At 46.5% G+C, this 24,799-nt stretch overlaps 1 protein-coding gene across 1 annotated transcript in view; it reads left to right on the plus strand.

The window, feature by feature from the left end:
* The window catches only part of CIT (citron rho-interacting serine/threonine kinase), a 127,407-nt gene that overhangs the window by 68,759 nt on the left and 33,849 nt on the right, over window positions 1-24,799 (plus strand). Inside the window, exons 24-30 of the mRNA XM_058158309.1 lie at window positions 5,935-5,988; window positions 16,163-16,360; window positions 17,729-17,922; window positions 20,672-20,807; window positions 22,717-22,821; window positions 23,760-23,900; window positions 24,049-24,156. Coding sequence (XP_058014292.1) covers window positions 5,935-5,988; window positions 16,163-16,360; window positions 17,729-17,922; window positions 20,672-20,807; window positions 22,717-22,821; window positions 23,760-23,900; window positions 24,049-24,156 — 936 coding nt within the window. The remainder of the gene's footprint in view (window positions 1-5,934; window positions 5,989-16,162; window positions 16,361-17,728; window positions 17,923-20,671; window positions 20,808-22,716; window positions 22,822-23,759; window positions 23,901-24,048; window positions 24,157-24,799) is intronic.

The raw sequence follows: 24,799 nt of genomic DNA on the forward strand, positions 1-24,799 counted from the left end.
TTATTATTATTATTTGCACCTCCCAATTTAAAGCGGCAGAAAGATGCCCTGTTTGTGGGCTTCCTTGGTGCTTCTCTGACCTCGGTGGTTTTCTTGCAGGCGTTTCATTACCCAGCTAGGTGACAGCATCAGGGCAAACCCCTCTCCCGTATAGAACGGATGAGGTTACCTAGTTGGGTAATGAAACGCCTGCAAGAAAACCACCAAGCTCAGTGAGCACCGAGGACCCCACAGTTGTTGTTGTCCTCTCCCTCCTCCTCCTCCCCTTCCCCCTTCTCCCCCCTCCTCCTTGCAAACCTCACTCCCTTGTAGCACTGATGGTGTTACCTAGTAGGTTCGTGAAATGCCTGCAAGAAAACCACCCAGCTCAGAGAGCAGCAAGGACCCCAGTTGTCGTTGCTTTCCTCCCCCTCCCCTCCCCTCCCTCCCCTCCTCCTCCCCCACCCCCTTTTCTCTGCAAACCCCACTCCTTTGTAGCACTGGTGATATTACCTAGTAGGTTAATGAAATGCCTGCAAGAAAACCACCCAGCTCAGAGAGCACCAAGGACCTCATAATCCTCCTCCACCTCCTTCTCTCTGCAAACCCCACTCCCTTGCAGCACTGATGACGTTACCTAGTAGGTTAATGAAACGTCGGCAAGAAAACCACCACGCTCCGTGAGCACCAAGGACCCCACCGTTCAACCCTGAGCGACAAAAAATTTTTTCTACTGATGTCATGTTTGCCGTGGCACTTACGTTGCCTGCAAAGGTGGCATAGGGTTTAAGGAGCAAGGCAGTAGCCACGATCAACATCTTCGATTTCAAGAGTCGAGAAACTTTTCGGGAACCAGGCACATCCCATGCATAGAACCACTCCGGTTCCTGTAAAACGATGACAATTTTACCCACTTAAGACAACGATCCCCAACATTTGTAGCTTGGGGTCCGCTTGGGTGAGCGGGGGGGGGGAGAGGGGGACTGGGCCTCGCAAACAGCAAGCCAGTGCGTGCCTGTGCGTAGCTCAACTTGCGCAAACAGCCTGTTGTGTCTCGTCCGATTTCAACGCAGCCGGGGCCTTCTTATCTGCTTCCGAACACTGAAGAATGTCCTAGTGTGCCTCCCGGCCCCAGCCCTGGCTCCATGCCCAGACAGGCGGAGGAGGGAGAAGTACCTCCAGCCCACAGCTCTGGCTCCATGCCCAGGCAAACGGAGCACCTAGACCCCTCCCCCTCCTCCACAGCATGTGAGCCTGAGGGAGGTCAATTGCCAACAGCTGCAGACTGGAGTGACCCTCGCGTCAGAAGACTTGATAGACAGAGGCAACAGAAGGAAGGAAGGGGCAAACCTGGATAAGTGCTGAGTCATGGAGCCACACCCCATGGCCTATATAAAGGACCTACTTTCTGGCATTCTCTGAGTCAGGCAAAGTCTAACATATCTTGCTGAAGTTACTTTCTGGTCTCCTGCCTGTCCTGAGGACTTTGCTAGGACTTTGGCAGAGCTGCAGAGGCACGCCTGATTCGGATTTCCTGACCCGGCCGTCAGCGGAGGAGTGGGACACGACACAGCCCTTGCAGGACCTTGGATGCTGAACCAAAGATAATCTGGGTCCTAAAGCAAAGTGTTCTGACCCAGTTCCCCAAACACGACAAACCCTCTGTAGCTGAAGCGAGGATGCCTTTATTAGGAGCGCTGGCAGCCCCGGCAAAAAAGTTTCTCTCTCACCGCAGGCTAACAAGTCCGTCCGTCCGGGAGATGAATAGTTGTCTTGCCACGTCTATTCATCTCCGCCCCCTGCCTTTTATCCCCAGAGCTAGGGTGGGGCTTCGCTAGCAGTGATGGCTCTTCCATCCCAAGGACCAGCCCATAGATTTTCACTGCTCTCCTCTCCTCTGCCTCCTGCAGATCCGCACTGGACCCAGCTGTTCCTCCTCTTCCTCATCAGCCACCTCCAGACCTGGGGGCTGTTGACTCTCCATCTGACGGCCCAGGCTCCGCCTCTGTCTCTCTCTCTCTCTGCCAGCTCCGTTCCCTCTTCCCCCTCGGAGCTCTCAGGTTGCCTTGATGCTGACCTTGACTCCCACGCCTCCTCCTCCTCCTCCTCCTCCGATTCGGCTGCTGGAGGGGTCGGTATCCGACAGGCCACAACACAGGGCGTTCAGAAAGGGACTGAAGTCGCTGTGGCTGAAAGTCCTCCTGGAATCCCGTCGTAATCTCACTCTGATTTCGAAATACAATCCAGATGTGTTTTGTTTTCATCCGAGCTCACCTCTTACAATTGACGATGGCTAATAAAGCGCTACTTTAGGATCGCAGGATGAGAGTTCGCTTAGGCGGTGAACTCTGAATAATTCTTCAGTGACGTCTTCAATTCTCTGTAAATCAAAGCATATCCTAATATCTAAATATCTAAATGGCGCTCTTCCTTTCGAAAGAGCCCCCCGCAGGGATATAGCCTTTCCTCAAATGCATTACAGGTAGTCCTCAACTTACGAGAGTTCACTTAGTGACCGTTTGACGTTACGACGGCTCTGAAAAAGCGACTTAACGACCGTTTTTCACACGACCGTTGCGGCATCCCCATGGCCCGTTGATCAAAATTCAGACGTTTGTTAACTGGCTCGTATTTATGTTGGTTGCAATGTCCCATGATCCTCTTTTGCGACCTCCCGACAAGCAAAGCCAGTTTCACTTAACGATCGTCTTACTAACTTAAGAACCACAGCGATTCGCTTAGCGACTGTGGCAGAAAAACGTAAAACGGGGGCAACATTCCCTTAACCAGTGTCTCACTTAGCAACAGAAATTTGGCGCTCAATTGCAGTCGTACGTCGAGGACTACCCGGATTTAATAAGTGCACTGACTCTTTATTTTATTTTATTTTTGTGAAAGTTTGCTAACATATAGGCAGGGATAGAGGCTAATTTTACAGGTAAGTTGCTTCAATTTAGTTCCTTGGACCAGCTTTCAAAAAAAAAAAAAGTAATCCCAATTTTTGCATAAAATACTCTGGAGTTTTAATATCGTCCTTTTCCGTGCTGCCCTGTTCTCTGCATCTCAAAAATATCAGGGCGGCTTGTTTTTCATGATGACGTTGAAAATATTCTCTCTCCAGAACAGTTGTGACGTTATTATCCTTTCACCGTCTTCTGGGTAGAAATACAAGTTTGGTCAACATCAGCATGAATAAAAGTCTGGAAAATCTTTTTCATTCTCTCAGGCGTGATTGCAAAAGATTTATACCCATCGGTCAGTAACGAAAAAAAGCCTATAATTCTTACCAGAGGTCAAATCTTGTCCTTCCTTCTGGTAAATAAAGCAATATTTGCCTTTTAGCCAAGAATCCGGTACGGCGGACCCCTGGGTACCAGCGTTCATCGCATTTTTTAAAAAAAACGGAATTCCATTTGGTCTTCAAAAAAACACTTATAAACTCTGAAGTCCATTTTGGTCTTGAGCGTTCCCTGTTACCATTTCCTTTCTAACCTCTGGTGGATCAAAATGGCTTTTCAAAAGTTGGATTTTTTTTCTCCCCCATCCGGTCTTACCAAGGTGTGGAGCGTGTAGTATTGTGGCTGGGTTATGTTTCTTTGTTGAAGTAAGCTGTGATTTTTTTTGGGGGGGAGATCTAGGAATTGTGAGATTACGGAAGCTTCCCAAAAGCAACCCTGTTTTCACAGTACCTTTGAGCTGCTAGCTGGAGCTTGAAGGACTCAGAAGAGGACTTCTTGCAGAACAAGAGGGCGATCTGGCTGCAACATTGATCGCCGGGGTTGATTCGGCTAATCTGGCTGTCTAGGCAGGTGTCCCCTTCCTCCCCTCCCCCTTTCCCCCCGTGTGTATCCCTCCTGATGCTGCAAGCTTGGTGGAAGAGAACGACCATCCAGATACATGTTGTGTTGTGTCTGCGCGCCCCGAGCCGGGCCTCTTGCCAGAAAGTGACTTGGAAAGTGAGGGAGAAGGGCCATCAGGACTTACCTCGGGAGCACCGGCTTCCCTGGCTCAGCTCCAGGAGCCAGAGGCAGGCCAGGTGGAGGAGATACCGAGGCCTCCGTCCCCTGACTCTTTTCCCCCCCAGGCCACGCCTTCAGACCCGGCTGATGGCAATCAGGCCTGGCTGGACCCTAGGTTTCATAAGCAGGAGAGGCGGGAACAACAGAAGCAGGGGTGGGGCAGGCCTAGGAAGTGCTGAATCATGGAGCCACACCCCACAGGATATAAAAGCAGCAAGGGCTGCTATACCTCTTCGTGGCAAGCAAATCAACTGCTTAACTAGAGCTGAAGTACTGTTTGTTCCTGGTTGACTCATCGGCATCAAGAGAGATAACAGAGACACTTGGCAGACGCTCGCTAGTTTGCTGCCAGAGCTGATAGTTGCCGGCTAATTAAGTCATCACTCGGACTGAGGCGAGGGGGACAGAACACGTTGACCAGTCTTGAGTCAAAGGATCTTCTGCATATGTATTTTTTGGGCTTAGCAGAACTGGGGAAGCGATAACGCTCTTTCAGTTGGGAAAGTCCGCCTCCCATGTAGGACCCTCAGAAGTCACGGATGTCATGGTATCTGAAGCTTGGGCAGTGGTGGGATTCACCGGTTGTAACAACCGGTTCGCTTCATGCGCTTTCCGGAGGCAGGAAATGGGCTCGCTTCCGGGACTTCCGGTAGGCCCGTTTTTCGCTCTCCCCAGGCTCCGGAGGCTTTTCTAGAGCCTCCAGGAGGGCTAAAATGGTCCCCCCCAGGCACCGGAAGCCCTCTGGAGGCCAGAAACAGTCCCTTTTCCAGATTTCCGGTAGGCCCGTTTTCTGCCCTCCCAGAGACTCCGCGCACGCCCTGTACTTACCTGGCATCCAAAATGGGCCGCGGGCAGACTCCTGGGGGGGGCGGGGTCAGCCAATCCTTGGAACATCCGGTTTGCCCAAACCGATCTGAACCAGCTGAATCCCACCCCTGGGCTTGGGTTCGTAAGTGACACCGCTCGGCGTACGGCCATGCCAAAGCGTGACATTGTTTAGCGCCAATTAGTTTGGATAGCGTTAGTCCTTCTGCACTGTATTGTGATTTTATATAAAAAACTGTGTAATTGGCTTTGCAAATATTTTGTTCTTGAAGCCCTGGAGACTTCCCGGCTAGTTGGACGTCCGTATCCTTTCTCAACCTTAATGCCCTCCAGACTGTTGAAACTACCATTCCCTAAAACTTCCAGCTGGCATCACTGCTGGTTGCATGAGCCAGCCAGAAAAATCTGGGCTTTTGTGATCCAGCTTGGCTGGAGAGCATCCAGTTGGAGAACCCTGGAGTCATCCACGCTTGGATACGTCAGGAAGATGATTTTATATGATTTGATGTAAGACTCAGAGATGCATCCGAGTTGGTGTACGACAGTTTGGCCAAGTTCGGATAGGTTGTGATGCTGTTAGCTTTCAAATTCGGCGGGTAAAAATTGCCCCAAAGAGCAATGGGGAAAAAGGTTAGGTGCGTGCCATAATCCGTTGGTTTCTTGCAGAAGCTTTGGAAGAAGGACTTAACCGTATTTTTCGGAGTATAAGAGGCACTTTTCTTCCCCCTAAAAGAGGGTGAAAATTTGGATGTGTCTTTTACACGTGCCTCCCAGCAATTTACCTCCTTGCAGCAAACAGCCCCTTTCAGCTTCAGCGCAACCTGATTAGCAACAAGCACCTGATTGTCAATTGGATCGGCCTCTCCGTAGACCCTTTAGATGCGACTGAAGCTTTAGCTTCCAGGTGCAGAAGATGCCTTGAGGCCCGACACCTCTGGCTTGTCGTCGTAGTTTTCGCCCAGCCAGGACTAACAAACCTGCAGGATCTTCCCTCCCTAAATGTTGTTTTGCTTGCTGGTAGATTGTGCTCTAGTTCATTGAGCCACCGCTGTTGGATGCTGCCTCTAATGTGTTTGCAAACCATTGATGATCAAATTCTTACCTCCTCTAGGCCCATAGAGACGAAATCCAGCGTAAATTTGAAGCCCTTCGTAATAGCTGCACAGTGAGTATTCCGCCGAGCTCCTTGAATTGTTTTGAAACCAGCGGATGAGGAAGGGAAACGGTCCGCATTTGGTGTCTCTGTCTGCTCATTGGAAAGCCGAAGGCTTCCTAACGGAGTCTTGGGTTTTCCTCCCGAGCTAGCACAGAACCAAGACTGGTCTGAATTCTTTACTCGAGATCTCCAGAAAATAATAATAATAATAATAATTTCTCCCCTCTGGAGCTCTTCAATCTGGCGTTGGCCACTTCAAAACCTCGCGAAAACGATTGGGGGGAAAAAAAATAGATAAATCTCATTTCGGTGCAGCTAATAAGAATGGTTTAAGCGGCTGCCACAAACAATGGGTATGGTAACGATCTTTCCAGAGGGTAGGAAGTAGCTCGTATGCTCGGGCGTCGGCATCCAGCCAACTTCGATGTCCCTTTAAGACGACACTCCCTCACCCTGCAGACTGAACCGGGAGCACGCAACCTCCCCGTCTTTTCTCTTAAGGGAGAAACGTTTTGTGACCGTCGCTTTTTTTGGAGTTGCGAGGCGAGCTGGTTGCCCTTTGCTTCAAGCTGGGGGAATGGCTGCATGCACGGCTGCCTCGCTGCATTGTTTGCCGCAGGTTTCCCTTGGATGGAAAAAGCCGAGCCATCCCTGGGTGTCTCTTCGCCCCACCCTTTCCCCCTGACCCCAAATCATGCATGCAAATGCTCACCTCTACTTTTTCTTGCCCTGCTTCTCAGCATCTTGAGCGAGACCCCTCGCCATCTCTCAACGCTCTCCAAAGGCTGCAACTTGCATGCGGAGCAGTGCCCGCCAGATCTCGCGCCCATGAAACGAACGGTGGGTGGGTGGGGAGGGCCCCTCGAAAGAAGCGTTTTGCAATGAGATCCTCCCTCCTTCCCCGGGGCAAGGGAAGCTGACGTCGTTCAAAAAATGCACGTTGGCCCGTTTGGTTCGGTAGCAGCTGAGTTCAGGGGGAGTTTTTGAAGTGGGGCAGAAAACGTACCAAAAAAAATAATAATAAAAACTACATGTCACTTGAAGAAAAAGTCCTGCCTGCTTCCAAAGCCGTCGATGGTTGTCCTTTTGGTGGTGTTAAGAACTGATGATGTCCGGTTACTTCTTAAAGAAGTTGTTCCTCTTCTTACTTGCCGGTTGTAACTTCTTAAAAGTAAGTTCCTGCAAAAGAACGAGGCCCGAGAATTCATTGCAAAGACTGGGCCTCTCCAAATAACGCTGCCCAGCTGGGTGCGCAAATCACAATCCGTTCTTGAGTTTAGAGGAGTAGAATCAAAGATCACTTTGATTAGTGTTAGTACCACTTTATAAGGCCTTGGTAAGGCCACACTTGGAATGCTGCCTATAGTTTTGGTCGCCACGATATAAAAAAGATGTTGAGACTCTAGAAAGAGTGCAGAGAAGAGCCACAAAGATGATTAAGGGACCGGAGGCTAAAACATATGAAGGATGGTTGCAGGAACTCGGTATGCCTAGTTAAATAAAAAGAAGAACTAGGGGAGACATGATAGCAATGTTCCACTATCTCAGGGGCTGCCCCAAAGAAGAGGGAGTCAAGCTATTCTCCAAAGCACCTGAAGGCAGGACAAGAAACAATGGGTGGAAACTCATCAAGGAGAGAAGTAACTTAGAACTAAGGAGAAATTTCCTGACAGTGAGAACAATTAATCAGTGGAACAACTTGCCTCCCAAAGTTGTGACTGCTCCAACACTGGAAGTTTTTAAGAAGATGTTGGATAACCATTTGTCTGAAGTGGTGTAGGGTTTCCTGCCTAAGCAGGGGGTTGGACTAGAAGACCTCCAAGGTCCCTTCCAACTCTGTTACTCTATTCTATTCTTTTCATATTTACAAATATTTAGCCCAGGGATGTCCAAACTTGGCCCCTTGAAGAGTGGTGGACTTCCAACTCTCAGAATTCCCCAGCCAGCATACTTGCTCATATTTATAGCTCATGCTGGCTGGGGAATTCTGGGAGTTGAAGTCCACCACTCTTCAAGGGGCCAAGTTAGGACACCCCTGAGTTAGCCAGTCTTTTGCGCCTGCTCATTCATCCCTTGATGTCTGTCAGGCCAGATGAGGATTTTCCTTTTAGGGAAGGCACACGCTCCTCACGGCATGGGAAAAACTGACGTTTTAACCGTTCGATTTAGTTAGGGAAAATAAATCTTTAAAAAATATTGTCATTTTTTTTTTTGCCATTCAACATTCCGTTCTGTCCCTCCTTTCGCCTCCTTTAACGATTCTGTCCCGCCGTTTCTTTGATTATGAATGTAATATCTGGTCCCGCAGCGAATTTTCCCGTGGTGAGTTGGCCACAGTGAATTGTCATAATCCTGTATATCTGTATCTGTACCAAAGGGGCAGGTTTTGTTTTGTTTTTAAAAAAAACACACCAAAACAAAACTCCAGCCCAAATCCCCCTTGGCTCTTTCTGCACTGTATTAATAGCCAGGCTGCAGACTGGCTGCTAAATTCAGAAATAGCTTTGAGGAGGATGTAAAAGACACTCAAAGAAGTCAATCTGGAGAGCTAAAATAACCGTTACGGCAACAACCTTGAACGGAGTTGGTTTTTTTTTCCGGTGTGCCTTCGATCTTGGTTTGTTTCCTTCATGGGAAGCCCTGCTCTGGTTGGACGCCGTTTCACCAAAATGGTGTATTGCTTTCCTAGGCAGTTGAAAAGAGCATCTTTTTCATTAAACCCCTCGCTGCTTTACTGCCGTCAATTGCAACTCAAGACAGGACGAATTTTTGCTCTCGTGGTGATTTTTCTTGACAGAGAACAGGAGGGTGGAGGCGCTTGCTGTTATTCTTAGCCGAAATATTATGCTAAACATGGCCAGCCAAGGGTATTTATGGCTCGTAAGGATGCTAGCTAGGACGTGATTCATGAAAACACGATTGCGTTGCATATATATTTATTTATTTATAAATATATTTATTTATTTATATGTAGGTCTTTGGTTATTCAGGTTTTCTCCCACGTAAAATTGGAAGTGTCTTGGCGATGTTTCGACGAAGTCTCATTCGTCATCTTCAGGCTTCAGCTTCGAAAACCCGAATAACCAAAGACCTACATACAAACACCCGCGAAAAACTCAGAAAACAAATATATATTTGTTCACGAAGCTGAAGCCTGAAGATGACGAATGAGACTTCGTCGAAATGTCGCCAAGACACTTCCAATTTTACACGGGAGAAAACCCGAACAACCAAAGACCTACATACAAACACCCGTGAAAACCTCAGAAAACAAATATATATATAGGTCTTTGGTTATTCAGGTTTTCTCCCACGTAAAATTGGAAGTGTCTTGGCGACGTTTCGACGAAGTCTGATTCGTCATCTTCAGGCTTCAACCGCTTCTGGGAGCAAGCACGAAGCCTGAAGCCTGAAGATGACGAATGAGACCTCGTCAAACGCTGCCAAGACACTTCCAATTTTACACGGAGAAAACCCGAACAACCAAAGACCTACATACAAACACCCGTGAAAACCTCAGAACAAATATATATATATATATATATATATATATATATATATATATATATACACACATACATACATACATACATACATACATATACATATACATATACATATACATATACATACATACATACATACATACATACATACATATATATATATATATACATACATATAGAATAAGCATGTTGCATTAGATCTCTTGAATTCTATCCCGTTTCCCCAAGTAAGGAACAGCCCACCTGCCAAAGATCAAGGAAAATAAAATTTATTTTATCTTCTGCCTAAACCCTCCCTGTTGTGACCTAGGCCCAAATAGTTATTACCAGACACAATCAGTCCTAAAAAAACATATGTTATTAGAACAGCTGAGAATTACTTCATTCTCAGCTTAGTCCAAATTAAGTCCGAAACAAATCCTTCGGAAAAAGTCCTTTGGCTTTATCACAAACCTTTGTCTTCTTTGGCACCCTGCCAAAGGCTTTTCTTGGCAAAGCCCCACGAAGTTTAGACACAGGAGACGCCGACAAGAAACAATTGTAGCAACGTTGCTTTCCTACAAAGAGCCCAAGAGCAGTTGCTGCTCTTTTAAACCTGATGGGAGAGGCCAATCATCTCCTGGCCTTACTCCTGAGTCGTCCTTTTTGCTTTAGCTGCTCTTGCATTCTGGCAGCTCTTTGCATGCGTACAGTAGAAACAGGCTCCTCCTGTTCCTCTGCCTCTGCTGTCCGCCTGTGGAGGCTCCGGAGTCCGTGCATCGCTCCCAGATGGCGCTGGCCCCATTTCTGCCTCCGACGCAGAGCTCTCATCCGGACCTTCCCCAGAGGCCAGGACTGGCCCATTGTCCTTCCCAGCCTCCTCACTGTCCGACTCCGCTGCCAGCTCCGCAGGCTGCTGGTGGACCACAGCACCCCCGTCCTTTGCTCTCTGATTCTGCCTGTCTGTTTTACTTCTTCCACCAAATTCATTTCAGAAATCCTGCAGCCTCTTAAATCTTTCCCACCTCGCCACCAATTGACCAAAGATGGCATAAGGAAGCACCGCATGAGCTGAATCAGCTGCCAGAAAAAGCCAACACAGCCCTAGGCTCCATGGAGGAAGTATGTGGGTCAGAAATGTATTGCTCAAATTTTCAATTTGTAGAAATTAGGTACATCCGTGTTCTGTCCGTTCCCTGTAGAGACTTATACAGTTAATCCCCGACTTACGGCAGTAGGTTTAGTGACCGTTCAAAGTTACAATCACATGAAAAAATAACTTATGACCGGTTTTCCACACTTAATGACCGGCGTAGCATCTTTGTGGCCATGTGATCCATAGTCAAGACATAATTGATTCACATTTATGATGGTTGCAATGTCCCCGGGGGTATCACATGATCCCTTTTTGTGACCTGACAAGTCAGGTCAACGGGGAATCCGGAGCCACTTAACAACCGTGTGACTGACTTAACAACTGCAGTGTTTCACTTAACAACGGCGTCAAGAAAAGTCACGAAACGGGGCAAAACTCACTTAACAACTCTCTCGCTTAGCAGGAGAAATTTTGAGCTCAATGGCGATCGTAGGTCAAGGACTGCCTCTACATATTTGAAATAAACATGGGCCTCAAGAAAGTGAGAATAATTAATCGGTAGAACAACTTGTCTCTCGAGGTTGTGGGGGCTTCCAACACCGGAGGTTTTAAAGAAAAGATTGGGTGACTATTTGTCCGGAATGGCATAGGCATCTCCTCCTAGAGCAGGGGGGTTGAACTAGAAGACCTTCAAGGTCCCTTCCAACTCTGTTACTCTGTTGTTCGATCATTGTTTCCGGCCAAAGAAATGAACCTGCTCTTTTCCTCTTAGCCCGGGTAGGAAACGTTTCTTTGCCAGAGATGCGTAGCTATTTACGAAGTTCAGGTTTGAAAAATAAGCTCCTAAATAACTCATCCGCGTTGGTTCAGAAGGAGCCTGTGGGTAGCTTTTCGTATAGCTGTTCTGAACCTAGCTCTCCAAACACGACAAACCCTCTGAAATAAACTCAAAGATTCCTTTTTTAAAAAATTTGAATTTATATCCCGCCCTTCTCCGAAGACTCAGGGCGGCTTACATTGTGTTAAGCAATAGTCTTCATCCATTTGTATATTATATACAAAGTCAACTTTATTGCCTCCAACAATCTGGGTCCTCATTTTACCTACCTTATAAAGGATGGAAGGCTGAGTCAACCTTGGGCCTGGTGGGACTTGAACTTGCATTAATTGCAAGCAGCTACTGTTAATAACAGACAGTCTGCTGAGCCACAGAGGCCTCCTTTATGAGGAGCTCCGGCAAAAAGTTTCTCTCTCACCGAAGGCTAGCAAGTCTGTCCGGCAGGGCAATGAATAGTTGTCTGCCGCATCTATTCATCTCTGCTCCCCTGTCTTTTATCCCCAGAGCGAGGGTGGGGCTTTGCTAGCAGCAGTGGCTCTTCCGTCCCGAGAACCAGCCCATAGATTTCCACTGCTCTCCTCTCCTCTGCCTTCTGCGCATCCATGCATCAGGCAGTGGACCCAGCTGTTCCTCCTTTTCCTCATCAGCCACCTCCAAACCTGGGGGCTGTTGACTCTCCATCTGACGGCCCAGGCTCTGGCTCTGTCTCTCTCCCTCTCTCTCTGCCAGCTCCATTCCTTCTTCCCCCTCTCCTACGCCGCCTCCTCTTCCGATTCGGCTGCTGGAAGGGCCGGCGGCCGACAGACCACAACAACAGCTACGTCAGCATTAGCTCTTAAGAGAACATTTCAACAGTTCCTTCTTTGTTCCTCCTAAAAGGCATGCAAAGATCAGACGCTTGGGGCGAATGCTAAAAATACAATATCTTTGCCTTGCGAGATGGATTTCTGAACAAAAAATCGCTTCGGGATGAATTCAGAAGGTGGTTTCCGGTTAAGGGAGAAGGTTTTTTTTTTCTCTTAAACATTTGCTTCTCATGTTGGAGAGACAGCGAGCAATTACAGGCAGCCCTCAACGTACAACCTGGTGACCATGGGGATGGGGCAACGGTCGTAAGTGTGAAAAAAGGTCCTAAGTCACAGTGCCATTGTAACTTTGAATGGTCACTAAACAAACGGTTGTAAGTCAAGGACTAGCTGTACATCAGAGAACCATGATGGCGAACATATGGCATGCGTGCCTGAGGTGGCACGCAGAACCCTCTATGTGGGCACATACACCATTGCCAGCTGCTCTTTTTTTTCCCAGTACGCCGACCAGCTGGTCTTTGCAGGCACCAAAGCGCTGGAAAACACCCTTGAAATGGCCCAAAAAACTGCCCAAAAATGGGCTCTTTTACATGTTGTTCTTCAGACCGTTTCCTGGGCCATTTTTCAGACTGTTTTTAGGGCTGTTTTTGGCCCGAAAATGCCCCCCAAACGTCCTGAAAAAACATCCTGAAAACGGCCCAAAAAAAGCCATGTGCACGCCGGCCAGCTGATCTTCTGGTTTCCAGCGCGCCGGCCAGCTGGTCTTTGCAGGCACCAGAACTACTGGAAAACAGCCTTGAAATCGCCCCCAAAACATCCTGAAAAAAACATCCTCAAAACGGCCCCAAAAAAGGCATGTGCGCGCCGGCCAGCTGATCTTCGGGTTTCCGGTGGTCCGGTGTGCGCACATGGACGCGCGTTCCGGTTCGGGCACTCGGTGCCAAAGAGGTTCACCATCACTGTCCTAGAAGATGCATTAAGCCAAGCAGAGGTAGTACCTTACCATCCATGCTTGCTGGATTAGGCTATAACTTCCACCTGTACGGTTTGCCTCCATTCCAAATGGCCTGGTTTTCTAAGCTCATCAAAAGGATGATAATTCTGTATATTCCTGCTTTTTGCCTCTGGCCCCTGCTCCTCGGAGTCCCACTGAAAATATAAGCAAAAGCGTTTTACTTGTAATGACTAAATAACTATACTGATTGGTCTGTCCGCCTCTCTGAGTTACCAAGGTAACCTCGAGTGTTGAACCAAGTTTTATAACTAGCCTGTAGCATGGAGAGGGTGGTGTGGTAGTAGGGAGAAATTTTTTTATTTTTTACGTCCTTGCATCCGCTGTCACTTTTACTAGTAAATTGAAATTCGAATGTGTCGGGCGTTCAATTTTTTTTATTTTTTTGCAGACAATGTTCATTTCCGACTGATACCAGAAGCTGCTCATAGCGTTTAGTCATATCTGCATCCTTGTATAAAAGGATATTTGTATCAATAGATTTAAACAAGGAATACTTGGGGGGGGATAAAAATCACAATGCATTTTTGCATTCACATTTCGATTTTATTTTATTTATTTATAGAATAGAATAGAATAGAATAGAATAGAATAGAATAGAATAGAATAGAATAGAATAGAATTGAATTTTATTGGCCAAGTGTGATTGGACACACAAGGAATTTGTCTTGGTGCATATGCTCTCAGTGTACATAAAAGAAAAGATACCTTCATCAAGGTACAACATTTACAACACAATTGATGGTCAATATATCAATATTTACTTATTTATAAGTAATATTTATAAGTAATATTTATTTACTTACTTATAGTATTTACCGTATTTCCCCGAAAATAAGACCCTGTCTTATATTTTTTTGAACCCCGAAATAAGCGCTTGACTTTCTTTTTGGGGATGTCTTATTATTTTGGGGCGTGTGGAGCAAGACGCGGCTCCTCTTGCCGTCTGACCTGATTTCCATCTCTGTCTCCCTAAACCCAACCGGAGGAAATGGAGGGAACTGGCTGCGCATGACTTTAAATATTTTCGGGGAGGGCTTATTTTCGGGGGGCAGGGGGCTTCCCCTCCCCTCCTGTCCCCCTCCCCACGCAGCTGAACCAAGAAACTAAAAGGGTTTCAAAAAAAAAATGGAACCTTCTAGGTACAATGAACCAAGAGAAGATGCTCTTAAGGTGGACAATATCTAAGCACATTGTCCGGATGTTTTTTTTAATTGCTGTTCGATATTTGGCGTTGATTCCTATTCACATCGCTTTATTCCTCTTGTCGATTCTTCCTCTGTTGCTGGGAAGAAAACTGAGACATTGCCTTTGGTTGGGGAGTGACAACTGTATTCAACCAGTTCGCACCACTTCGGGAGAACCGGTTGTTAACTTTCTGAGCAGTTTGGTGAACTGGTTGTTGGAAGAAATCATGAGGGCAGAGAACCGGTTGTGAAAATATTTGAATCCCACCACTGGTCACAACCAGGAGTGCAAGTTGTGTGGGTTAGGACAACTTTTGACGAAGTGAATTTGTTATTAGTTGGCTCAGTCGAGCATCGTGTGGAAGCCCTCGGTTTAATGTCGCCTTCCAAAATGGTGGGTTTTCTGCGTCAGCCACGCGGTATGTCTTCGTCCAGTCGTTTGCCTCTATTTTCTGACCGGCCTGGTCTATCCAGCAGCATTCAAACTATCTGGGGTGAGCCGAAGCAGTTCATCTTCACCTTCATTCTGCTTGAATGGACCCCAGCTTCCTTTGCTTCGTAAAATCATTGTCGCCTGGTTCTTTGTCTGAAGCGCTTATATTAGCTTTGTCTCTCTAAAATGCATATGAATGGCTGGTGCTTGTCATATTTCACCCCAAGGCGAACCCTAAACAGGAGAGGGTGGCCGGTTAGCTGCTGGCAACACCCTGTGTTCTGACCCAGCTCCTCAAACATGACAAATCCTCTGAAGTTAACTTAAAAATTCCTTTATTAGAAGCGTCTGCAGACCCGGCAAAACATTTCTCTCTCACCGCAGGGTAGATGTGGTTGTCTGCCACATCTATTCATCCCCGCCCCCTGCCTTTTATCCCCAGAGCTAGGGTGGGGCTTTGCTAGCAGCAGTGGCTCTTCCGTCCCGAGGACCAGCCCATAGATTTCCACTGTTCTCCTCTCCTCTGTCTTCTGTGCATCCGCACATCAGGCAGTGGACCCAGCTGTTCCTCCTCTTCCTCATCAGCCACCTCCAGACCTGGGGGCTGTTGACTCTCCATCTGAGGGCAGACGGATGGCTCAGGCTCCGCCTCTGTCTCTGTCTCTCTCTCTCTGCCAGCTCCATTCCCTCTTCCCCCTCGGAGCTGTCAGGTTGCCTTGATGCTGACCTTGACTCCCATGCCGCCTCCTCTGATTTGGCTGTTGGAGGGCCCGGCGGCCGACAGGCCACCTCACCCAGGTTTTCCTCTCTTGTTGAAGCAATCTCAAAAGAGTCACCTAACAGGTAATCTGCCTCTCCGTAATTTATCATCAGTATCCCTCTTACAGAACTTAGCGTCTGTGGTCCACAGCGCAGAGAACACCAGGTTGGGGGAGATCGATCGATTTTACTTTATACCGCCGTTTGAACACCTGCAGATCTGGCCAGACAACCGCGGGCTGCCAGTTGCTCGTTGCTCTTGCACACTACTAACCCCGAGGCTGTAGCATGAAAAGTAAACTCTTTGAGGTGCATCTTACACAAAACACTGGACAGCAGATCTTCAACCCCGGGCATGGGATTAAGCCTCAACCCTCGGGCTGACTAAGCATGTGCTGTTATTTTGCAAAGCTGCATGATAAAAACTTCCAGAACGCCGTTTGATGAGGTTTGGAAGTTGGCTGTCGGAAGACTCGTCGGCTTTTAAGTTCTCCGCCTGTTTTCTTAGATTTGTTTTTCTGTTTCCCACCACCACCCGGCCGTCTTCTTGTTCTTTTCACGTAGGTGATTACGGACCTAGAAGAGCAGCTGAACCAGCTGACCGAGGACAACGCTGAGCTGAACAACCAGAATTTCTTCCTCTCCAAGCAGTTAGACGAAGCTTCGGGGGCGAACAACGAGGTGGTTCAGTTGCGGAGCGAGGTCGACCATCTCCGTCGTGAGATTACGGAACGGGAGATGCAGCTCACCAGTCAAAAGCAAGTAAGTCTTCCCCGTTTCGGTTTACAAAGTTTACCGGCCTCTGGTAGACTCTGGTTCAGCCATACAAGGCGTATTAGGTGTTAGGACAATTCACCGGTGGAACAACCTGCCTCCAGAAGTTGTGGATGCTCTAACACTGGAAGTTTTTCAGAAGATGTTGGATAACTATTTTGTTTGAAGTGGTGTAGGGTTTCCTGCCTAAGCAGGGGGTTGGACTAGAAGACCGCCAAGGTCCCTTCCAACTCTGTTTATTCTATTCTATTCTATTCTATTCTATTCTATTCTATTCTATTCTATTCTATTCTATTCTATTCTATTCTATTCTATTCCATTCCATTCCATTCCATTCCATTCCATATTTTCTATTCTATTCCATTCCATTCCATTCCATTCCATTCCATATTTTCTATTCTATTCTATTCTATTCTATTCTATTCTATTCTATTCTATTCTATTCTATTCTATTCTATTCTATTCTTCCATTCCATTTCATTCCATTCTACTTATTATTCTATTCTATTCTATTCTTCCATTCCATTCCATTCTACTTATTATTCTATTCTATTCTATTCTATTCTATTCTATTCTATTCTATTCTATTCTATTCTATTCTATTCTATTCCATTCCATTCCATATTTTCTTTTCTTTTCTTTTCTTTTCCTTTCTATTCTATTCTATTCTATTCTATTCTATTCTATTCTATTCTATTCTATTCTATTCCATTCCATTCCATATTTTCTATTCCATTCCATTCCATTCCATTCTAAATTTCTATTATTCTTATTCTGTTCTGTTCTATGTTCCATGTTCTCTGTATATTCTATTTCTATTTCTATTTATATTCAAGACTTGGTCCGAGAACGGGCAGTCCTCCCCATTTTATGACCTTGAAGGCCCTGCCCCAGATTCTTCTAACGCCGCTGTGCCTCTCTCCTATCTAACATGCATCCTCCAGAGAACTGTGCTATCACGTGCCTTTTCCCTTGAAGAGGTTCAGTAAATGTTAAGCACCTCTTTGCAAGGAATCTAAAGGAGATTTATTTTAGACTAGGATTAGGCTCTCGATTATGAGTGGCGTGGTGGCCTAGCGCTGAAGCGCTCGCCTCACAATCGGGAGGCTGCAAGTTTGATCCCAGTTAGAGACAGATATTTCTCTTTTCTCAGCACCATGAGAATATATCTGCTGAACAAAACTCCGCACTGGGGACAGGAAAGGCATCCGGCCAGTAAACACTCATCTCCATTCAGTTGCCCAGAACTCCACCCAGCAAGGGGATTATGGGGTCGTTAAAAGGGGATGATGTTTATGCTCTTGAGCTGAACTTCACGGGGGAGGAAAAAAAAATCTGCTGGAGATTTATTTTTAGACCATGGAGGCCTTAAAGACTACCTGTACCATGCTGGAGGAGCAAGTGATGGACCTGGAGGCCCTGAACGACGAGCTCCTGGAGAAGGAGCGCCAGTGGGAGGCGTGGAGAAGTGTTCTGGGAGACGAGAAGACCCAGTTTGAGTGCCGCGTACGGGAACTCCAGAGAATGTTGGACACGGAGAAGCAAAGCAGGTACCTGTTCTCTTTGGCTCAGGTTTTGGGTGAATGTAAAACAGTGAAAAAAGAAGGAGTTGAAAAACAGAACGTTGTGCTAAAATCCACAAGACCCTCAGGAAGACAGTGAATTCAATAAAGTAGAATATTTGTAGCTCAGAGTTGAAATGGGGGGTCCTTGGTGCTCTCTGAGCTTGGTGGCTTTCTTGCAGACGTTTCATGACCCAGCTAGGTAACATCATCAGTGCTAGAAGGGAGTGGGGTTTGTGGAGAGGAGGAGGAGGACTGTGGGGTCCTTGGTGCTCTCTGAGCTTGTCGTGTCCCATTCCCCCTCCGACGACCGGGTCTAGGAAGTCTGTATCAAGCGGGGCAACGAAGCCTCTGCAGCGTTGCCAAATTCCTTCCAGGTTTCTCAGGGCAGGCAGGAGTCCAAGTTGTGACTTCAGCAAACTAGATGAGACTTTGCTTGACTCAAGGTTGGAATGCCACAAGCAGGTCCTTTATATAGGCTGTGGGATGTGGCTCCATGACTCAGCATTTATCCAGGCCTGCCCCTCCCTCCCTTCTGCTGGCGTCACCTCTCAGATCTCCGGAAGCGAGGATCCTCCCACTGTGAATTCTCTTCAGCTGAATCTGCTGTCGGTAATTCCAGCACGTGGCTGGCTCCCTGCTCACACGCTGTAGGAGTGAAGTTTGTTTGTTCATTCCTGACATCCTGTCCGGGCATGGGGCCAGGGCCGGGGGCTGGAGGCATGACAGGCCATTCATCTTCATTATCAGACTCGGAGTCTGATAACAGGCCCGGGTGTAGACGGGAGGGGCCCGGCTGAGGAGAGAAGGGAGGACGAGACACAACAGAGCTTGGTTGCTTTCTTGCAGACGTTTCATGACCCTGTTTTAAAATGAAAAATCTCATTCTGTGGGTGAACTTTATGGTGTAGTACTTTTTTTTTTTCCTGTCACTTTTTCAGGAAGGAAACATGGACAGGGGACGGGGGAAAGGTTTTAAAGAGTTTCAGGAAGCCAGGCTGTTCCAGCCTCGCTTTCTAAACCCGTTTATTCTTGGGCTCTTGATTAACATATAGGCTATATACAGAACTTTATGCAAGTGCATGACGTCGCGATGCAGAGACTGACTATTTGCCAGCCACCCTCACATAACCACCACCATCTGTCCCTCGTTTTTCCTTCCGGATTCTTACGGTGCCAACTTGGTTCTCGTTCAGCAGAGCAGGTGTGGAGAAGATGTACGAAAGCTAGGAAGAAGCACCGAATTGCCGCTTACCACTTTTTTATACAGAGGGGCGATGGATAGCATCCTGTCCTATTGCATATACATTCTGGTTTGGAAGTATTAACTGCTTCGGACAGGAAGGCTGTACAAGAGAGTGGTGAGGACAGCAGAAAAGATTATGGGGAGTTCACTTCCTTCTATCCAGGAGATGGCATATAAGCGATGCTTGAGCAGGGTCCCCAGGATTGTCTGGGATGCTGCACATCCTCTTTACATCACCTGTTTTCCTTGTTACCTTCTGAAGGTATCCAAAGTAGAACATCCAGAGTCAGGCACAGTTTTGTTCGGTATAGGATCAACCTTATGAACTTTCAGTTTTCCTCTTCCGACTACGTATTCAGGATGGATACGTGATTAATATTTATATGTATTTATATATTAGGGTATAGATATATACATATGTATGTACATAGCATGTGAATGTGTATGTTATGCATGTGTACACATTTGAGAGCAAGCAACAAAGATTATCAGCTATCTGTCTCTCTGTCTACCTGTCTGTCCGATCATTGATCCATCTACTTTATCTATCTATCCATCCACTCTGTCTGTCTGTCTGTCTATCTATCTATCTATCTATCTATCTATCTATCTATCTATCTATCTATCTATCTATCTATGTCTATCATCTGTCTATCTGTCTATCATCTATCTATCACCTATTTATCATTTATCTCTCTCTATCCATCCATCCATCCCTCTCTCTCTCTATCACCTATTTATCTATCATTTATCTCTCTCTTTCTCTATCATTTATCTATCTATCATCTTATCATGTCACCTATTTATCTATCATTTATATCTACACTATCTATCCATCCATCCATCCATTTATCTACCTACCCATCTATCTCTATCTATCTATCTATCTATCTATCTATCTATCTATCTATCTAACTAACTATCTATCATCAGTTTATCTATCATTTATCTCTCTCTATTCATCCATCCATCCATCCATCTATCTATCTATCTCTATCATCTGTCTGTCTGTCTATCATCTATCAATCACCTATTTATCATTTATCTCTCTCTATCCATCCATCCATCCCTCTCTCTCTATCACCTATTTATCTATCATTTATCTCTCTCTCTTTCTCTATCATTTATCTATCTATCATCTTATCATCTGTCACCTATTTATCTATCATTTATATCTTACACTATCTATCCATCCATCCATCCATCTATCTACCTATCCATCTATATCTATCTATCTATCTATCTATCTATCTATCTATCTATCTATCTATCTATCTATCTATCTATCTATCACCAATTTATCTATCATTTATCTCTCTCTATTCATCCATCCATCTATCTATCTATCTATCTATCGAATGATGGCCTTCAAAAGAAAGAGTTTGGCTGTCGGAAAACTCCTTTCCTACTGATTCCATCCTTCTTGGGATCCTGGAAGGGAAGCAGACCGCACGGGTGGTATAAAGTCGGTGCTTATTCTCTTTCACACAGGGTGCGAGCCGACCAGCGAATCACGGAATCCCGCCAAGTCGTGGAGCTGGCGGTTAAAGAACATAAAGCAGAGATCTTGGCTCTCCAGCAAGCATTAAAGGAACAGAAGCTCAAAGCTGAGAGTCTGTCTGACAAGGTTGGTCGCTTAGCCAGATTCAGCTAACCATCGTGTGACTCACTTAACAAATGCAGTGATTCACTTAACATCCTGGTCGAGAAAGGTGGTAAAATGGGGGCAAAACTCATTGAATAACCGTCTCCCTTAGCCACAGAAATTTGGGGCTCAACGTTGGTTGTAAGTCAAGGACTGCTTGTATTGGCTGATGTTGTCCCAGAAAGCTCGGTTCCTTTTATTTGGCACTCAAGCAAGATATAGGTGGAAAGGAAAAAAGAGTTTTCTATAAGTGGAAAGGAAAAAAGAACATTTATAAGTGGAAAGGAAACCAGGAAGTAATGATACCTGGGCTGCAGGTGTCGCCGGTGGTTCGGCAATCACTACCGGATCACCGAACCACCAGCCACGATCACTACCGGATCGCAAGATCCGGTCAGAAGAGGGAGCATTTCACCCCTGGTGCCCACCCCAGCTTGGCGTGTACCCTTTTTTTTAATCCCAACTTCGCAAAGCCCCCGTTGTCATGATGGACACTCACAACCCTGTAAACCGATTGTTAAGAGCAGCATCGTTCATTCATCTTCGGTAGTCACGGTGTACACCAGGGGTAGTCAACCTTTTTATACCTACCGCTCACTTTTGTATCTCTGTCAGTAGTAAAATTTTCTACCCGTTCCACAGTAATGGTGATTTATAAAGTGTATCGTCCTCTCGCGCATCGTGGATTGGGTTTGGGGGTGGGGGCGCCGGCTACCAGCTCTGCTTGTCTGTTACAGCTGGGTGGTGTGGGGGGAGATACGCCGAGCTATTCTGGGACGAGGCTCTTTTGTTTGCGGTCGCACTATAGCGCCATTTAATTTCACTTACATAACGTGAACTAAACTTATGTGCGGGTGATACAAATAGTCTATTTTCAGAAATTTAAATTGTCACAGGGAATTTTATGAAAAACCTAATGAAAATGTTTTTAAATAATGCTATGAATTTTTTTTTAAAAAGTCAATTAAATTTAAAAAAAGGAAAGTGCTTCAGTATCGGACAAAACCCCTACCGCCCACCATGAAAGCTGGAACGCCCACTAGTGGGCGGTAGGGACCAGGTTGGCTACCACTGGTGTACACAGTTCAGCTAAAAGGTAGAAGACAGGCTAAATATTCCACCTTCTTCTTTACCAGAAACATTCCAAAAACAATTTGGTACCGGGGGGGGTTTCGCCCACCACTTTTAACGGGCAAGGCATTCCCAAGCAGGAGGCTGATGGTTACTAAACGAATTATTGTTGTTGTCGTGTCCCACTCCTCCGCTGACGGCCGGGTCAGGGAAATCCGAATCAGGCGTGCCTCTGCAGCTCTGCCAAAGTCCTAGCAAAGTCCTCAGGGCAGGCAGGAGACCAGAAAGTGACTTCAGCAAGATATGTTTAGACTTTGCCTGACTCAGAGAATGCCAGAAAGCAGATCCTTTATATAGGCCATGGGGTGTGGCTCCATGACTCAGCACTTATCCAGGCCTGCCCCTCCCTTCCTTCTGTTGCCTCCGCCTATCAAGTCTTCTGACGCGAGGGTCACTCCAGTCTGCAGCTGTTGGCAATTGACCTCCCTCAGGCTCACATGCTGTGGAGGAGGGGGAGGGGTCTAGTTGCTCCGTTTGCCTGGGCATGGAGCCAGAGCTGGGAGCTGGAGATACTTCCTCCTCTTCAGCCTGTCTGGGCATGGAGCCAGGGCTGGGGCCGGGAGGCATACTAGGACATTTCTCCGTGTTCGGAAGCAGATAAGAAGGCCCCGGCTGTGGTGAGATCGGACGAGACACAACAGTTGTAAGTCAAAGATTTAGAAAGTCGGAGTTGGGGTGGGAGGGCAAGAGAAACGAGTAGATTCAGAAAAGACGGGCGTTTCATGGCGGCGTCCGTTAAACCCGTCCCTGTCCTAACCAGCTAAACGACTTGGAGAAGAAGCACGCTATGCTGGAGATGAATGCCCGGAGCTTACAGCAGAAGCTTGAAACGGAACGCGAACTCAAACAGAGGCTTCTGGAAGAGGTAAGTCCCCTGCTCCCTACCCGAATGTCTGTGACTCCTTTCTGGGAGATTGAAACTGGCGAAATGGATTTGCTTCCCCCTGGATCTTACCTTGCCAGCTGGGGTTTTCAAGCGTTGGTTTTCAGATTGGCAGCCTTTGAGTGGTGAAGACTTTTTTTGGGGGGGACGGAGGGATAGAAGTCTTCAAATCTTAAAAGTCTCTGGAGTCGGGAAACGTTAGTTTAAATTTTGATCTAACCCCAAAATATGGCCCCTCCCTCCCTCCCTCTCTTACAATCGTTCTCTGTGTTACTTTCAGTTCTTCTCATTGCTGTCTTTCTCGCCTTCCTTTCCATCCTTCCCTCCCTTATAAACTTTCTCTTTCTCTTTTTCAATTCCTCCTTTCTTTCTGTCTTCCTCCCTTCCTCCCTTCCTCTCTTATAATTATCTTTATCTCCTTCAATTCTCCTTCCTTCCTCCCTTCCTCCCTCCTTCCTTCCTCTTTTATAATTATCTTTATCACCTTCAATTCTCCTTCCTTCCTTCCTTCCTTCCTTCCTTCCTTCCTTCCTTTCTTCCTTCTAATTATCTTCCTTCCTTCCTTCCTCTTATAATTATCTTTATCACTTTCAATTCTTCTTCCTTCCTTCTTCTCTTTTAATTATCTTTATCACTTTCAATTTCTTCCTTCCTTCCTTCCTTCCTTCCTTCCTTCCTTCCTTCCTTCCTTCCTTCCTTCCTTCCTTCCTTCCTTCCTTCTTTCATTCCTTCCTTCCTTCCCTATTTTCTTCTTAAACTCAAGACCTACCTACCTCCTTTTCCCCCCTTTCCCATCTCCTCCCTCCCTCCCTCATAATCTCTCTTTCGATTCTTCTCCTTTCTGCCTTTCTTTTAATCCTCCCTCCCTCCCTCCAAATACAATTTTATCATAGCCGTCCTGGGTTTTGTCTCCTTCCCAGCAAGCCAAGCTGCAGCAGCAAATGGATTTGCAGAAGAACCACATCTTCCGGCTGACTCAAGGCCTGCAAGAGGCTTTGGACCGGGCCGATCTTTTGAAGACCGAAAGGAGCGATTTGGAATACCAGCTGGAAAATATTCAGGTGAGAGAATAAAGTGTTGTGCAGACCCGGGGATAATTTTATGGATTTCCCTTTTTAACCCGTTTCGCTCGGGTTTATTTGAACACTCGTGATGATTCCTGGTTTTGTTTTTGTTTTTTTTCTGCCCTCACCTTTTCGTGTTGCAAAGGTCCTGTATTCCCACGAAAAAGTGAAAATGGAAGGCACAATTTCCCAACAAACCAAGCTTATAGATTTCCTCCAAGCGAAGATGGACCAGCCAGCCAAGAAGAAAAAGGTGTGGAAAATATATGAACGCAAAAAAAAACCCCAAAAAACTAGCAGGCAGGAGGCAGTGGCTTGCTGTCTGAAATTCTAAGACGGGGGGAATGAAGGGGGCTTCCAGATGGCCTCCAAATCCCACTGGATTTCCCCCCACCCCTCAAAAGTTCCTTAAATTCTATCTTTGGACCCTGGCCTCTATAGTTGCCTTGTGGACAGGTGATCCTTGACTTAAACAACAGTTTGCTTAGTGACCATTCAAAGTGAAAAAAGTGACCTATGACCGTTTTTCACACTTATGAAGAGTAACATGATCCAAATTCAGATGCTTAGCAACAGACTTGTACTTACGTCCCGGGGGTGTCATGTGATCCCCTGCTGCGACCTTCGGACAAGTGAAGTTGATGGGAAAGCCAGATTTGCTTAACAACCGTGTGGCTCATTTAACCGCTGCAATGTTTCACTTAGCAACTGCAACAAGAAAGGTCCTAAAATGGGGCAACGCTCCCTGAACAGCTGTCTCGCTTAGCAGCGGAAAAGTTGGGCTCAATTGCAGTTATAAGTTGAGGACTAACTGTACCATTCCGGACAAGTGGCTGTCCGGTTTCCTCTTCTTGTTAGCCTGGGTGATGATCTCTGTGAGACAGGCCAAGCTGGGG

This window comes from Ahaetulla prasina, chromosome 15, assembly GCF_028640845.1.
Source record: "Ahaetulla prasina isolate Xishuangbanna chromosome 15, ASM2864084v1, whole genome shotgun sequence".
Lineage (NCBI taxonomy): Eukaryota > Metazoa > Chordata > Lepidosauria > Squamata > Colubridae > Ahaetulla > Ahaetulla prasina.